This window comes from Diuraphis noxia, unplaced genomic scaffold (genome assembly GCF_037042655.1).
Source record: "Diuraphis noxia isolate RWA-SAM2 unplaced genomic scaffold, SU_Dnox_SAM2 contig0001, whole genome shotgun sequence".
NCBI classification, from domain to species: Eukaryota; Metazoa; Arthropoda; class Insecta; order Hemiptera; family Aphididae; genus Diuraphis; species Diuraphis noxia.
In genome coordinates, this window is record NW_028301711.1 from 17,578,840 (window position 1) to 17,596,856 (window position 18,017).

Here is an 18,017-nt window from a genome sequence, read left to right on the forward strand (position 1 = left end):
TTTCTAGGAAAATAGGTGCTGCTTATAATAAGGTTTTTCGATTCTGCAAAGCCAACTAATCTCAACCCATTATCATTAGATACTGAGTGCCAGCTCTCTTGGCCTATTGTTGGTCTAAGAAATTGTTCTCTACCGACCTGCGCATTCAGATCACCAGCAATTATCTTGATGCAGTTGTTTGGTAGAGAGTCAAATAATCTCTCTAGATCCTCATAGAAAATATTTTTCACTTCCTCCTCTTGATCCTCTGTCGGGGCATAACCGTTAATTATACATATATCGAAATTCCATCCAGCCATTTGCAGGTAGCACAGACGTTCATTCACTGGCATGAAACGTTTAATGCTTGACATTATGGAGTTTTTAACTACGAAACCTACTCCTTGTTCATGTTTGCCTGTCTCTTTGCCACTAAAAAAGATAGTTGAATTGCTAGCCTGAACATTACCATTTCCTAGCCAACGAATTTCTTGTATTGCGACTATTGGCACTTTATATTTTTCAATTTCTTCCACAATATTCTTTAAAGCTCCTGCTTTATAGAGAGTTCTGATATTCCATGTTCCAAACCGAGTCTCCACAAGTTTTCCGTTCCGAGTTCCACATAAAATCCCATTATTATCCATAATCCGAGGCTTTGTTAGAAGATTCACAACATATGGTTTTTTTTACAAGGATGGATTGTTGGTCCATCGCTTAACCCCCAAACCTGGAGGGCTGGTTTGGGCCAACTAATCAAAGTCAGCCCGTAGCTCGGGGCCCCGGGTTTGCAAAGCCCGTAGCACTAAAGACTTAGTGCCCCCCTGAGGGGTGGATTTATAAATAAAAAACATAAAAAGTAAAACACAAAATTACAAGGCACGACTCACTATAAGACGAAGCATCAACTATCAAATGAAAATAAAACTATGATATTCATGGAACATGAAAGTTGTAACGTTATTTTGGTAAACTGGTAAAGTGATATTTGTGTAATATTAAATATTTTATACACTATGCAGAAAACTGAAAAGTACGGACAATGCGCGTATATGATACGATTACGATAATGACAATAAAATTTGTGTAAATGTGTAATAATTACGAATAACTAATAAAGCGACGACGCGCGACGATGGCGACGACAACAAAGATTGCGACGACGATTAGAATTGGGTTTTCCAACTATTTACTATTTCGATAATGTATAATTATATTCGACCAGCTGCACTACACCACTACTACAGATTGTCCAGTGTTCACTATAATTATTGATTTATATCAAACATTTCGACTTTCGAGTGCCAGACTGACGAGTGACGACCGATAGGAAAACATTATAATAATTAATAAACATTGATTAGAAATTTTTTATATAAATAAAACAAGTCGGATTAGTCCCATCATTTATACCTAACTCAAGAACAGCTGGACCAATTTTGATGATCTCTGATTTGTTGGATTCGTCTCCACCTCGAATAGCAGAATAACTATTAAAATACATCGAAAAGATTTACGTAAAAAAGATAAACAAAATATTAATCTAAAAAAATATTTGAACGGTTTAATAATCGTATTCAAGTTAATTAATAATATTTTTTTTTTCTCGTTCACCGAGCAGCATCCGATAACGGGTCACCGTACTATATATTCTTCGAAAATAAAAAAAAAACTACGGCTACGGCGGATAGCTACGGGATTCCCTGTAGGAAACGAGCGAGAACGACGGCTATAGTCTAACGTCATCATCGTGACCAAAAACTATCTAAATATTCAGTTGCGTTATTTGAAAATTATTTTTATAATCGTACGAATGTCATCGTCATCGTCGAGTACATTACCTAAATCCCGTGTAATTATATGTATTATTTAAAAACAAAAAATGGTAGGAGCTAGGAGCCGACGTAAATGGTCCGTTCCCTATAATATTATATTGACCGTTTATAACTAAACTAAAACAACAAACTTTGGTAGGTTGAATAAAATTTGTTTAATATAGCTCTGCCTAAAAATAAGTGTTTTGAACATGTTTCCATAATATTTAGATACCTACAACTAATATTTAGAGATCAAAATATATTTTCAAAACAAAAATAGCAAAATGAATTATTAAAATATTCAGTATGAAAATGTTTTGATTATAATAATATTATATAATATAATAATAAAATTGGTCAAATTTAAAATATTTAGAAATCAAATATTTTCAAAAGATTATAAGCAAAATAGATTTATAATATTAAATGTGAAATGGTTAGATAATGTTTTGATTATATTTCGTTAAAAATATTTAGAGATCAAATATTTTCAAAAGATTATAAGCAAAATAGATTTATAATATTAAATGTGAAATGTTTTGATAATGTTTTGATTATATTTGGTAAAAAATATTTGGAAATCAAATATTTTCAAAATAATCGTAAAATATTTAAACTTAAATATTTGAGATAAAACATGATTCAAATATTGTGAAAATATTAATATTTTCGAAATGCTATGTGGGAATAATATACTGTGTGATCGGACTTAGTCGATAAACATACTATATCATATAAATTTAATATTTATATACATTATACATTCTTACTTTCCCAAAACAAAACATCTATAAACAAATGCATTTTTGACAATTTAATAGAAATTGATGAAGTGCAATTATCAATACATCTTTCATTTTCCGTAATTTCGCCGTGGTTGACTTGATATGATATAAAATTAATATCACGCGTAGATTTAGATAATGTACCAGGACATTTTTTATTTGAACAGGACCTTTGCTCTATTGCTGTTGGGCAGTCATTGAGCATAGTTTCTAAGACATGTCCAGCTGTTGTATCACATTTCTCCATTATTACACCATATTGAAGTTCTTGCAATATTACTTTCATACGACTAGTTATCAAATCTGCTCTTTTTGAATATGTTGAAGAGTTTATTCCGGTCTTAACAATATTAGAAATAAAAGTAAAAAAAAGAGTTTCCTTCAACTAAATCGATTTTTCCTGCGTATTCTTTACTATCACAGTAAGATCCCTGAAAAGTAAATGACAAATTTATACATAAGAAGCCAGTATTATACTATTATGTTATTCTAAAAAACTGGTCAGAAATGTACAGGTTATTATTCTATTAAAAGACAAAATGTTCAAGTAAATATCAAAATTAATTTAAAAAATGTTCTGTCGATATTTTAATGGTTTTGCATCATGAGATAATATAACTTTATCTTTAATTTTGGATTTATATATATTTTTATATTTTTATATTTATATACATATTATATGTCAAAACTATTTATTTTTAACTTATGAAATTATGAATCTATAGTTATGCTTTATATTTCGATAACCATTAATTATTTTAAACAGTAATAACACTTGTTTAATATATACATTAATACATTGTTATTATAATAGATTTACTTTGATTTAGAAAATATTCCTATGATTACTTTATAATAAATACAAATATTAACTGATATACTGAATGCCTTACACACATATCAACTAGTACTTATGTGTGCAATTTTTGAAGTAATTGATATTTATAATATAAAAAATACGATTTTCAAACAATATGTATATTATAGTACTGATTTATCATCAAAATAACAAAACAAAATAGTTAACTAATTGTTAAGTTATTTTGTAACTGAAAGAAGCATGATACATTAAATATACCTTAATAATAATTAAAAAATAGGTAGTATAATCATTTTTAATTACAAACCATTATTACTGAAACGATTGAATCGAATGCACAGGTATTACTCAAAATAAATTTATCCTGCTTATTTTTGAGTACAGTGCTTTTTAATTCTGCAAAACGGGAACCATTTTTAATACCGGCAGTGATCGTTTGTTTCGCGGCATGCTTATATCGATATGGCGTAAGTGAGGATTTGGAACTAGGTAAGAGTTACTTTTCCTTTGTTTATTACTTTTTCTATTCCAATTTTCTCTTGCTAGATTTTCTTCATTTAAATCACCTGACGGTGGAACGAACCTAATTTTATTTTCTTCCATAACACAATACAATGCTGAAGGTGAATCATCTTTATTATTATCATCATCATCATCATCATCATAATTGGTAGTATTATTTAACGGCGATGGACTTGTATCACGGGTTTCAAGTACTTCATAAAATGATGATTGCGTGACTTCATCATTACCATCACCATTCGTCACGTCTAATGGTGGTAGTTCTACACCGTTATCATATTCGGCACAAACTTGGTCTGATACTACCGAAAGTGTAGACAAATCGTTCATATTCCTGGCTCAACGTATTAGTGTAGCTCCTTTTAACGATGAAATATGAGTTTCTAAATATTGTTCAATATCGGTAGGTAATGATACATGCTTAAAATTCACAGTTTTGAGTTTTCTAAAACTCGACTCAACGGCTGATGAACTAGAAACATCGTCACCATAACCAAATATTGGTATCATAATACCTGACCATAGCGGTAACAGTTTTGTTATTTTAATTAAAATAGGAACTAATGTTGGAATAAACAATGGATTTATTCCTGATCCTTCTTGTACCAAACTCTTAGCGGTATCATATATATTTTCCGCCCATGATTGAAAAGGGTTTTCATGATCATTTAGTCCTTCATTTTGTTCTTCAAACATTTCTTCTAACGCATTCCGAGCCTCATCTTCTGATTCAGATACTGCAATTAAATCATCACTCTTGCTGACATTGTATAAAACCACTAGAAGTAGCTTCAATTAATATTTTTTTATGTACCTCACAATCGGTCTCTTGTCTACTTATTACATTTATCCCGTCAGTTTCATTAATAAAAACTACAAACATTGAAAATAGCAGTGAGCGAACTTCTGTCAATGATTGACACTTTATTATTAGACACATAGTACGAAGAATGATTTCTCTAACCCTCCGCGAGACTGTCTTCAGAGGAGTCCACTTACTACATATATCTTAATAAAATTAGCTACATCGATTCTTATAAAGCATCGAGGAACCCAGTGTGAATCAGAAGTAATATTTTTTATAAGCAAATCAGAACAAGCTCTTACATAGTCCTGTAATGATGAATATTGGGTAAAACTTTGAACCATAGCTGAAAGCAGAGCCAAAGAATTATCGCAAACAGTCTCCTTTGGTTTTTTTATGACAGAACTTATCCACTGTAAAAGCCAATTTGAAATAGCAATATTAGTATGCCTTTCGCTAACCATATTTGTGACAGTGAAGTTTTCATTTTTCTCTTTGTCATATACAAGTGCTTCGTATAAATAAATTGATTTTGTTTTTTCAATACCAAATTTATAAAATGGCTTTACAATCGAACCAGTTGCGTCGATTATAAGTTTTGAAGTTTCTGTACTATTACAATATGCTCTATATAAATGTATTTGTTCTGCGCAATGGTAATGTATAAAAAAGGGGTCACATTCCATATCATGTATTACATTTTGATATTCATTTTCTCTTTTCATTATCATCAAAGATATTAAGATATCCTTATGCCTCCGATTTGGCAGGAGTGCTGAGCAAAAAAGTCAAAAACAGAAATTAGAAAAAAATTTTAAAACTGGAAGAGGAAGTCGTATAACATTTTTATCAAAAAATACAGTAAACAAATTACTCTTACTAATGAGTTTAAAAGTGAAAGAAACCATTTCGACTCAACTATCTTCAGTGAAACATTTTTCTCTGGAAATTGATTCTACTCAAGATGTAGCAGTGATAGATCAATTATGTATTTGTTTGAGGTATGTATTTAACGGTAAGGCTGAGGAACGTGTACTAGCATTGATACCATTAGAATCAGGAACAGGTGTTCACCAATTCACGAAAATAAAGGAAGTGTTAGTAAATAATAATATTGATATTCAACATTTAATAAGTGTTTCATTTGATGGAGCGGCTAATATGAGCGGCCACTACAATGGCGTCAGAGCATTTATTCAAGAAGAACTCCCACAAACAGTATACACCCATTGTCATGCACATGCTTTAAATTTGGTGATATCAGATGCTTCAAAATGCTGCATCCAAGTACAAGATCTATTTTCCCTTTTAAAACTTACTACTGCATTCATAAGCCGGTCATACAAAAGAACAAATTTATGGAAAGGTTTGTTATCTACTAAAATTGGATCAGAAAGACTTCGGAAATTGCAAAAAGTTGGAGATACCCGTTGGAATAGTAAAGATGCAGCTCTACAAGCAATATTCCATGGTTTTTATGAAGATCATAATAAAAGAGACCGATTTGCCATACTTATTGAGGTTTTACACACATTGGGTTATGATACTTCAACTGACAGTGATACTCGATCAGAAGCCCGGGATTTGCTAGTTAAATGGTGTTCTTTCGAGACTATTATGACAGTTTGGATATTCCTAAATATATTCTGTATTACGACGCCAATTTCCAAATATCTTCAGTCAAAAGGATTAAATTATTTGTCAGCTTGGAATCAAATTGTATCTTTTAAAAAAGAGTTGAAAAATATATCAACAAATGAATATTTTCAGAAAATTTTTACTGAGGTTAAAAAGTTTATCGATATTATGGTTACAAAAACAAACCATTTAGAACACGTGGTGATTGAAGAAGATTTTAAGGTAAAAAGAAAAAGAAAGATTAAAATGATGCCAGGAGAAAAATCAAGGGACGAAAGATCAAATTTTGATAGTAAAGATAAATATCGTATAGAAGTTTTTCGAAATGTTATGGATACAATTTTGATGGCCATAGATTTAAGATATACCGAGAAAAAAAATCAAAATGTTTTAATAGGGCTTTCTCTGATTTGTCCAGGACCTACATATTTTGAAAATATACATAATCGTGTGGAAACATTTGGAAAAAAATTAGAAGTTTTTGCATTAATTGCTAACGTTGAAGTCACTGAAGTTTTAAAAGAACTATTAGCTTTTGCTACATCGTATAAGACCATGATACCTCTTTGCAATTCAAATTACATTATGCCAGTTGAAGAAACACAAGAATTAAGTGAATATGAATCTGGAGATGATGAATGCAGCATGGTTCATGAAGGTAAAGTTCATTATAATAATTAACAAATAACAAAAATTTAATTTTTATGTTATATTTTTATTTCAGGTAATTGTAAAAATAATGGCCCGTGCATTCCATGCGCATTTTCTATCTTACACAAATATTATTACATGGGTTCATCGCCTTCAGCATTCAAGAACCTATATAAAATATATGTAGTTGCTATGACATTAGCATGCACACAAGTCAACTGCGAGAGGGCCTTCTCTAAATTAAAAATAATTAAAACCCGCTTAAGAGCAGCAATCAACCAAGAGCATCTTGAAGCGTTGATGTTGTTATCCGTTGAAAGTGATCTCATTCCAAGTAGTGATGAAACTATTAATTTATTGGGTGAAAGTTCTAACGAATTAAGTAGATTACTTTTATTTTAAAGTATTTAATTTCAATAGGTATTTAAAATATGATTATTATATTTCTATTGTTAACTCATACATTTAAATCTAGGAAATTATATAAAGATACTCGTATATAAGTTATACCTACGTAAGCTATATTGTATTTTTAATATTGTATGGTATATTTTAAATAATAAAGTAAGTATGTTTAAAATTTAACTATGTGAATTGTGAGTGTATCAACAGAAGATATTTGTTCTTATTCATAATATATTATATAGCTACCTACTTGATATGTTGGAATTAAAACTTTATAATTTTAAGGATAATTGAGTATTCAATAAAATACAGGTGTTCCTTTGGGTGAGTTTAAATCGAAAAATCATCTAAAAATGCATTTAGTCTAAGCTACCTACATAAAAAAATTGTTACTATAAGTATCTATATTATGTTCCATGTCTGCATCATACTCCCAAATAAATAGAGATGTGAGTTTGTATTCTACAGTGTTATAAAACTGTATTATACATTTATACAAGGTATTATACACATGGTATAAAAAAAAAATAAGGCTTTATTGTTAGTTATAACCACAATTAAAGATAATTAATTAAGTAGGTATTATCCATTTTGATATGCAAACAATGAAGTAATAAGCATACTGCAATCAAATTATTGGCTTATTGCCATTTAATATTTATATAGTTTTAGTAACTCAAATATTAAATTTTTAGTAGTACTTATAGAATGGATCTTCAATAAAATACATTATAATTATAAAAATTTAAAATATAAACTATAATTTTATTCATATTTATTTAGTATTAAGGTATTAAAAATGACTTAAATCAATTTATTGTAATATAATAATATTGTAAATTTAGGTACATTGAAATAGTATATAAGTATATAACTATATAAGAATTAAGTATAGTTTTCTATTTATTTCTATTTAAAAATTAAACATTTTTGAAAAAAGCAGATACCCTAATACCTATGTTTACTTAAAATTTTTAAAGATTAAATAATTTAGTTAATATAATTTTGTTTACTAAATCTCTTACGTTAAATATAAGTACTTGGTACATGCAAGAAAAAAAAATGTGGAACCAAAAAGTTAGTAAATACCTATATTTATATGCTAGTTGGCAGATAATAAGGTTACTCAAATCCTAATTTATTTTGAAGTTTATTTGATATTTTAAGAATATAATTTATATGAAATGTGAATATTGAATTGTAATTAAAATATTTTAAATTTAAGTCACTATAGGCATATGGACATATGGTACTTACATCATGGTAGCATAACTAAATATTAATTTGGTGAATTAGGTCTAAAATAATTCTTGTATTATGTGTTTTTTAAATGTTTTCTGACCTTCTAGCCATTTTTTCAATTAATCCATTTTCACCTTTGTTAAATTTTCTATAATTTAAGGTACTGCAAGGTTTTATACGGTATAATACAGTATTATACAATACAAAAATAAAATACCATATTTTAACATCTCTGCAAATAAATAACATGTTATTCTTAATTTTTTTTTTATAGTTACTTATAAAACTAAGGACTCTTTCCTAATTCAGGTAGGTTTGAAAAAAAATTACGGGCCCCTAATTAATTTTGCACCCCGGGCCAAAAATAGCCAGTCCGCCCCTGATGCCAGATGCTTATTATTTCTGTATTTTTTACTTTATTCGCATGTGGTTTGTATTAATGATGGAACTATTGTTGGCTTATGTAATGTGCTTGGCCTGATCAACATTTCTGCTGTGCTGTTATATAATGAAAAATTAATACTCACAAATTACATTAATTGACACATATATAAGTATAGATTATAAATGTTAATAACTTAATTACTATGCCTAATGACATTTGTTTATTTGTCAATCGTTCCCTAAGTGACAAAGAGAAAATTCTGGTAAGAATAAATCATATTTCATTCTGACTTTCTTTTAGAATAATATAACCTAACCTAACCTATTATTAAACTACAAATTGTTTATGTTTTAAATAGATATCATTTGACTTACTTATTAAATTAATATTGTGGGTAGGCAAATATAATATTATGTCATTCATTTTTAGGTTTTAAAAAATGTCTGGATTCCAGCAAAAAATTTTGATTTTCCTATAAACAATAAATGTATGAAAAAAAAATTAAAATTCCAATATTCATGGTTAGAAAAATATTCATGGTTGGTTTATTCAAAAAAAGATGAAGAGGCTTACTGTCGGCACTGTGTAGGGTATTCCAAGTATGGAGGAGTTGGAAACCAATTATTGGGGCAACTTGTACTAACACCATTTTGCAATTATAAAAATGCCCTCAAAGTAATAATAACTTTTAGTATTTTATTCAATTGTGATTGCATATAATATGCTAGTATAGCTTACTGTATTGCATAGTGCACTCACACTTCTTAGTGATTATATTATTAAATTATTCACATATACATCTAATTTATAATATTATACAGGCATTTCCAGATCATGCAAAGACTTCATACCATGCATCATCTGTTTTAAAATCCCAGCATTTTTTAAATATTATTGATCACACACAGCCTTCAATAATTGAACGCATAGATACAAATCGGTGAGTTAACTAAAAAAAATATATGAATTAGAATAAATATAAGTTTATATTATTTTTTAGATTGGCTCAAGTACAACGAAATAAGGCCTTAAAGGCAGCACCGAGTCCTATATAGGAACCGTTGAGGAGAACCGGAGTGTAAAAAAAAAAACAGTTGTGATACATAATCAAAATGAAAAAAGGGGAATGTTGGGGGAAAAATAATTACGACTTTTGAGCTGCACATGGTTGTTAATCGACATGGTGTTGGCTGCGCCCGCCTCGGGCCCGTAGTGGTTGGCTTAGCCCATCATTTTGGCTGGTGACCGGGTTGACAACGTAAAAAAAAACAAAATACACCAGGACCCAACGTGGTATTGTGTGCGGCGCCTCGGCTCACGTGGTATCCGGCAGACAGTCGGCAGCTCTGGACAAAAGTGTGGATGGAGACGTCTGCTGTTGTAGCCGTTGAAAAAAGAAAATGTCAAGCGATCGGCGGCGGCGGTGTGCCGTAGGCCGTCGACGGAACTTGATGCTTCATTTGTGTAGTGGGGCAGCTCAGTGTCGTACTTTTGCGGGATTGTTACAATTATATCGTGGGAGTACAGTATTAACTGCGGGCTGTACCAGCGGACGCGACGAAAGCGCTGGAGGCGACGGGCGGCGGGCAACCACAGCACGTCGACGACGAACACTGCATGATGAAGGGGGAACGGGGAACATTTATTGCATAACACTGCGGTCATTGGTGCATTAGCGCGCGATATCTACGTTTTATTACTAATGGTTATAGGAATAAAGGTCCGTTGACTTGTCAACAACGTTAGCAATAGGTGTGTTCGGGGATTGTTATTATGATTTATAAGTAGGGCTAGGAAAATGAAGCACTAAAAACCTACAATAAAGGAATTAAAAAATTGCCAATAATGCTACAAAAAAAAGCATTTAACCTGGAAAATGCAACTAAAAAAAGACTTAAAAATTTTTAAGTTTAGCTGAAAAATATTTTTAATATCAAAAAATAATTAACTAAACACATTTTTATATGTTCACACCAGTCCTGTAAAGTACGAGTATTTGAGTAAAAGTATTCAAATACTTTTTTAAGTATTGAATAACTTTTTAAATACTTTCAGCATAAAGTATTTTGAATGGTATTTTAAATACTTTTTTTTGTATTGAGTACTTATTTGTATTGAATACTTTGGTTTTTTTCCGAACAATTTATTTTTATTCGAAATATTTGGCTGAAAAAATATTATTGCCAACTACAATAATTGAATAATAGTTTTATTTAATATTCTGTCTCTGTGTTTCAGTGTTTGTCGAAAAACTCGAAACCCAAAGGTTTCTAAAAATAGATATTTAATAATAATATTTCCTTTTGCATTATTAGATAACTACTAACTAGATAAGTAACTGTTGATAAATGATAATATCTCATACAATGCCTGCCTTAATGGTTATGCGGGATTACGGGAATAATATACATTTTTCCACTATAAGTATATAGCTGCAAGCCTCCAACGTTTTATACTTTTATTTATAAATTTAAAGACTAGTGTATGCAGTATGCACTAATGTGTAGTAGTTCGTACTGTTCGTAGACCACTGTTCGTTGATCATTTCATTTCAAGTTTTTACAAGTGTTAAAAGTTAAAATCCAGTGAAGTAATTACCTAAATAAAAATTAATTACTATAATTTTTAATATGAGTAATTGTAGAGATAATTCCGATGATGAAAGTGGAGCAGAACCGGATAATACATCTCTTACGACTACTTCTCTAGTAAATTGTTGTTTACCATGGCCTAATTACTCCAAATATTTCAAAGTTCTACGAATAATAGATGATAAGTTTTTTTACAAAAAACTGGAAATTAAATGTTTGATCTGTGTGGGTACCAAAGTACTAAAAGTTGATACACGATCAAACTCTAACCTAAGAAAACATCTAAATGTAAGTATCTACCTACCACATAAATATATTTATATTCCTAAAAATACTAATAAACTATTATATATATATATTTAAATATTATAAATTAATGATAATATTTAATTTATTATATACCAGTTGGCAGATACATATAACAAATATACTTTTTTAATTAATAATAATAAATTATTTATCTTATTCATATTTTCAAACATTATAATTAAATTATTAACAATGTTAATGTATTTACCTATTAATCTGTCATAATATTTATTTGTATGCATGTTAAATAGAGTAAGCATTTGCAAATCTTAAAAAAAATTGATGGTATTGAATCAACATGTATAGCTGAACATGAAAACGCTCAGAAAAAAATTAAATTGTGCGACAAAAAATTAGATGTGAACACAGCCTAGTATTAATGATTTTATGAATAAAAATTTTACTAGCCAAGGCAAGTATTGTTTTATAACATTTTATGTTACCAATAAAAAAAAATGAATAAAATTTAAGCGAATTTGGTCGTTAATTGTAGCATATTGCATATGTAGAAAAATTATAAAAATATTCAAAATTTTTTAAAATATTTAGCTTCTATCAGTTCAAATTTATTTTGTTTTAGGCACTTTAGATCAGCTATTACAACGTTTTATAGTTAGTGCTGGTATACCTTTCTCTGTAATTGAAAATCCTATTTTGAAAGAAATCATAGAGAGAGGTTTTCCAAATAAAAAATTAATGTCAAGACCAACACTGATGAAGCGAATTGAAATTGATTATAAGTCATTAATGAATCAAATCAAGGCAGATATGTCAAAATGTTTTCATATTGCGACTACAGCAGATACGTGGTCAATTTTTAAAAAGTATTTTATTATTATTTTAATTTGATTGTTTTACAATATATTAATATAGCATACATTTTTAGGTCTTACATAGGGATTACAGCATCATGGATTAATGACGACTTATCTAGAACTACATGTTTGCTAGCAATTAAACGACTTCAAGGTGTTCATACATATGAAGTTTTAGCAAAAGCGATGGATAGCATTTATGTCACATTTGGTATTACAGACAAAATTGATTTCTCTACTACTGACAATGGCTCTAATTTTGTTAAAAGCTTTAAGTAAGTTTATAAAATGTTCTTAAATTTAGTTACCTTAATCAAACGGAATATTATAGATTTTATGAAAATTTTAGAGTATATGGTAATTTATTTGATGATACGGATGATCATGAAAACATGGAAAACCAATGCATTCTTGAAAATAATGACGACGATGAAACTAATGAAGTAGAAGCTATAGATTTAAATATGTTGGTGAATGGTGTAGAAATACTAGAAATAGAAGATAAAAGCTTACCTTACTCTTTACCTACACATCATAGATGTTCAGCACATACATTGAATTTAATTTCAACCACTGTACTGAAAGCTTTAAGACACTTAAAACTTTAATAATCTTTATTTATTATTTATTATAATTTATGTTGTACATTTATACTTTTATATTATTTTTAGGATTTAAAAAAAGCTATGTTTGATGGAAGTTATAAAAAACAATCTAGATGTACATTTTCTAAGTGTTATGCTCTTTGGAACACACAAGGGCGGTCAACCAAATCAGCCGATTCCATAAAAAAATGTTGTGGTAGATACTTAAAAACACCCAACGCAACTCGTTGGAATTCTCTCTATGATGCTGTAGTATGTCTTAACAAATTATTAAAGTTGAATGAATCAAAATTCAGGCTATTAATGGATGAACTGGATATAGTGAGGTAAATGTTACTTTTCCTTTATAATTATAGTAGTTAGGTATAAATTACATTATTCAAATTTCATTAATTAATTGTTTTGTTTAATGTAGATTCAATCGTAATGACATTGATTTTTTGACTAATTACCAGATAGTTATGGAACCTTTAGCAATTTGTTTGGATATATTGCAAGGTGAAAACAACATGTTCTTTGGGTACTTGGTTCCAACCATTGTTCAATTAATTTCTAAATATCAACTTATGTTTCAAAATTATACTTTAAAATGTGTTCAACCTCTTATTACTGCCATATTAGATGGTAAATAATCAAAAATATTATTATTAAAACATAATGATATATTGATACTATAGGTAGTATCAACAATTTATACATATTTAAACATTTTAATTATATTTAAGTTTTACTATTTTAGGCATTCAAAAAAGGTTTGCTGATTTGTTGAATGATAAATTTCTCATCATAGCTGCTTTAAGCCACCTTTCATTTAAGACAGCTTGGATAAAAGATGATGTAAAAAAACAGTTAGCTGTAGGATACTTTAAAAATGCATGCTTAGATGAGTTCAAGGAGAAGGCCTCACAAAATGAAGATAATACATTTGAGATTGAAACTGTTGAAAAGAATTTAGAAGATCCTTCTTCTACATTTTTTCAGTTTTGGTCTCAAACTTCTGATGAGTATGACACTAATTTAAATAAAGAAATAGATCAATATTTGGGAACATCTCCAACTAAAGATATAAACATTTTAAATCTTTTACCGACAATTAAAAAAGTAAGAACTATTTCTGATTTTTTAATGATAGTTTTATTTTTTATATAGGTATTATTTATTGATTTTAGTATTAGTGTTTAATATTAACATTATTTTACATTATTTAAATAGGTTTTCATCAAATTCAATACTCCATTGCCAAGCAGCGCTTCAGTGGAGCGGGTATTTAGTGTGGGTGGAGCAACCATGACAAAAAAAAGAAGCAGTATGACGGACCAAAATTTTGAATACATAATGTTTTTAAAATGTAATAAACATTTATTTAATTGATTAATAAAATTAAATTGATTATTAACTTACTTTGTGTTTATATTACGTTAATTAGAAATCTAATTTAAAAACAAAAAGTATTTGAAAAGTATTCCAAATACTTTAAAAAAGTATTTGAGTAGTATTTGAAATACTATACAACTGAAGTATTTGAGTAGTATTTTAAATACTTTAAAAAAAATGTATTTGAGTATTTACTCAAATACTTTTTAAAAATATTTTTTACAGGTCTGGTTCACACCAATTAATTCTTAGAACAGCAAAGTACAATTTATAAATATTGAAAAAAATAAATTAAAAACGGTTTTATTATATTTTAGGTACCTGTTTATTACAATAAATAATAAAAAAGACTATAAAATATTTTAAATTTCTTTGATATTTTGAAAACAATTCTGTATTCAACACCTTCATTCTAAAACAAAAATGAATTAAAAAAATTATTATAAAAAACTTCAAATTTTAAATATTATTTAATGTTAATAGATACATACTATTCAATTACATTTCTATTGTTGCATTGTACTATTAGGGACTCTTTCAAATTTTCAAATATAAATGATCTGCGATTATCAGTGAGCAAAGTTTTGTATGAAGAAAATGACCTCTCCACGTCCACGGATGTTATCGGAGCAAATCTCAAATATGTCATATCATCGAGATTTAAATCTTCTGGCAGTTCCAATTTTGACACTTCTTCGCCGTTCAAAATTTTTGAGACTATACATATTGACTTAAATCCAGTATTTTTTTCTAAAACTGTCTTCAACTTTAACTGTACAGCCTTACCAATTTTGTTTTGCGCTTTATCAATTGTATTTTGCACATCCAAATCCAATACAATTTTAATTGACTCGGACAGAGGACAACTGGTTTTTTCAAGACGCAAAATAGCACTTGTTAATGCACTAAAATTTGATTTTATGTATGTCAAATTACATTCCATATTAGGTTCTTTTATCAAATCATGAACTTTTTTTATTGAAATACCATCATCTTCTTCCAATTCCATAATGACACGTTTAATCAAAGAAAAATGTTCACAATAATAAATCGCAGCATTAATCCATGTTCCCCACCTAGTGAGTATGGGCTCTGGAGGTAAAGGAATATTTGGTGCAATACTTCGAAAAATTTGTACACGAGAAGGAGCTTTTAAAAAAATTTTTTTCATGTTTGAAATCAGCTTGTCAACTTTTGGAAACTGTAATCTAATTTCTTCGCATACTCGATGCAATGCATGAGCTACACAAGTAATGTGTTCCATTTTAGGATTAAATATTTTAATAGTTTTACCAGCCTTTACCATATACGGTGCGGCATCCGATAAAAATAACAAAATATTCTCATGCCTAATCCCTTCAGGCCATAAAATTAAAAGCGACTTATCAAATAATCGACTTATTGTCGCGTAGTTAGCTTTATCTAACACTTCCGAATTCAAAAGAAATATTTTACCTGGGCTATCGATTTCTAAGGTGCCTATTATTACGTTTGCCACATAACGACCAGCTACATCTGTCGTTTCGTCGATCGATACCCATATTTTCTTTTCAGATGCATATGCTCTTATATTATTAATTGTTTCTGTGTAGCATTCTGTAACATATTGCTTACGCAATGTTGATTGATCTGGTATGATGTTATTTGTATACTTCTCAAGAAATTTTCGAAATGACGGTTGAGATAGTTTGTAAAGTGGTATATTTGAACATAGGTAATAGGGCCTTGCATAGATCGTAGTTAAATGTTGATGCTGTCGATGGGCCGTTTAATAAAGTCTGAGTAGTAGATATTTTTTGTTGATTTCTTTTTTCTATACCCATCATATGTTTATCACGTGTGTTAAGAACCCCTGGTCATATTAGTTAGTATATAATATAGCTAGCGTATAATAATATTGTACAGCGGCGACTGTCTGGAAGGATTGCTGTGACAGCAATTCCAGGCAAGCGCTGGCTATAGGCACGGCTCGTATAGCAAGCCGTGGCAGTTGGATTTTAGAATAGTAAGACAGAACATTGTTATTCTCTTCAGAACATTTTATTGTCAGACCATTTTCTAACTCATTATATTAATTCCATAAATTTATTGTAAGTTTTCTTTTCAAATTAAAATATAGAAAGTAATAATTAGTTCGGAAGTGTTTGTTCTTTAATTGTGTGCGGACATCTCAGGATCGTCCGTAACACGTGCAACATGTTGAGAAACATTAATTTTTTTTTCACCTGACACTTTTATGTCGCAGATTTTGCAGTAAAGTATTGTCCCATCAGTGGTAAAAATGTTGTCACCGAATTCGCGCACATATGCACGTAAACGACAAGCCAACGATTGTTTAGGTTTAGGCATTTTAAGTTTTAAAAATATTTTAAATCAATTCGAACACAAACTAGGTAGGTATAACACTATAACAGCACACACGAATACGCGATTACAGAAAAAAAACGATTAACGACTTGTCGGCATAACGTATTTTCGATTACTGATATCGTGGTTCCGCGAGTCGCGACAATACTCCGTACGCTAGCACTCGAATATAAACCCTCATAGAAATTTCTATAATTAGGAAATATTAAATAATATTATTGTAAATTTAGACATAGTAAACAAGTCAATAAATATCGTTCTCATTGCGTCTGAAGTCCAGACATAATATTACGACGATATTACAGACGTCGTATTACGTGACCACTACTCCCCACTCGGTAAACTGCAGTAATCACAAAATCTAAAGGTGCGTACTCACGAGCGAACATTGTGCGACGTTCGAAGTGAGCTCACTCGAACGCGAACGAGCACGCATGAGCATTCGGACGAATTCTGTTTGTTCGTGTGGACACATATTGTATGTGCGACGCACAAAATATACTATGCGTAGCTGTTCGGGCCCATTCCAGAGTCGAGTACAGTTGTTAACATACTTTAGTATCGAAACGTTTTGGTTTAAATACAAAAAAGTGTTACAAAAAGCAATTTTTCAAGTATAACAATTATTTAATTATTATTTTATTGGTGAATTATGAGTAATCATTTACAAGTTGCAAGTGCAGCATTTATTGTAATGCATGAACTTATGAAAATCAAAGAAAAAAAAGTTCGACGTAAAAGACGTTTTTGGAGATCAAAACTTTACATCGATAATGAAAATAGAGGAGCTAATTTGTTAAATAGTATGCAGTCTGATGTATACAGTTTCCATTTTCAAAATTTTACAAGAATGTCATCAGCTGATTTTAAAAAAATTATTAATCTCATCGGGCCAAAAGTAATCAAG

General features: G+C 29.5%; 3 protein-coding genes and 1 pseudogene across 3 annotated transcripts; 3 read left to right on the forward strand and 1 right to left on the reverse strand.

Annotated features, from left to right (window-relative positions):
* Positions 1-5,610: 5,610 nt before the first annotated feature.
* Positions 5,611-7,419, forward strand: LOC149060053 (zinc finger MYM-type protein 1-like). Its single transcript, XM_089227578.1, has 2 exons — positions 5,611-7,024; positions 7,091-7,419. Exons 1-2 carry the CDS (start codon positions 5,611-5,613, stop codon positions 7,417-7,419), a joined length of 1,743 nt encoding a protein of 580 aa, XP_089083704.1.
* A 3,700-nt stretch (positions 7,420-11,119) lies between these two features.
* LOC149060054 (uncharacterized) lies at positions 11,120-12,357 on the forward strand. The gene is made up of 2 exons (XM_089216373.1): positions 11,120-11,928; positions 12,201-12,357. Exons 1-2 carry the CDS (start codon positions 11,680-11,682, stop codon positions 12,321-12,323), a joined length of 372 nt encoding a protein of 123 aa, XP_089072499.1. The 5' UTR covers positions 11,120-11,679; the 3' UTR covers positions 12,324-12,357.
* Positions 12,358-12,535: 178 nt separating this feature from the next.
* Positions 12,536-14,740, forward strand: LOC149060055 (uncharacterized). Its single transcript, XM_089216374.1, has 7 exons — positions 12,536-12,773; positions 12,836-13,039; positions 13,114-13,339; positions 13,436-13,695; positions 13,785-13,993; positions 14,109-14,470; positions 14,582-14,740. The coding sequence occupies exons 1-7, from the start codon at positions 12,646-12,648 to the stop codon at positions 14,738-14,740; spliced, it is 1,548 nt and encodes a 515-aa protein (XP_089072500.1). The 5' UTR covers positions 12,536-12,645.
* Positions 14,741-15,233: 493 nt separating this feature from the next.
* Positions 15,234-17,092, reverse strand: LOC149060056 (uncharacterized; annotated as a pseudogene).
* Positions 17,093-18,017: the final 925 nt, after the last annotated feature.

Bases quoted from the DNA above. Each gene is read 5' to 3' on its own strand.
- LOC149060053 (XM_089227578.1), top strand. From the start codon at position 5,611: ATGAGTTTAAAAGTGAAAGAAACCATTTCGACTCAACTATCTTCAGTG. The intron at 7,025-7,090 runs GTAAAGTTCATT...TTTTTATTTCAG, and splicing joins ATGCAGCATGGTTCATGAAG to GTAATTGTAAAAATAATGGC.
- LOC149060054 (XM_089216373.1), top strand. From the start codon at position 11,680: ATGAGTAATTGTAGAGATAATTCCGATGATGAAAGTGGAGCAGAACCG. The intron at 11,929-12,200 runs GTAAGTATCTAC...CATGTTAAATAG, and splicing joins ACCTAAGAAAACATCTAAAT to AGTAAGCATTTGCAAATCTT.
- LOC149060055 (XM_089216374.1), top strand. From the start codon at position 12,646: ATGTCAAGACCAACACTGATGAAGCGAATTGAAATTGATTATAAGTCA. The intron at 13,696-13,784 runs GTAAATGTTACT...TGTTTAATGTAG, and splicing joins GATGAACTGGATATAGTGAG to ATTCAATCGTAATGACATTG. The intron at 14,471-14,581 runs GTAAGAACTATT...TTATTTAAATAG, and splicing joins TTTTACCGACAATTAAAAAA to GTTTTCATCAAATTCAATAC.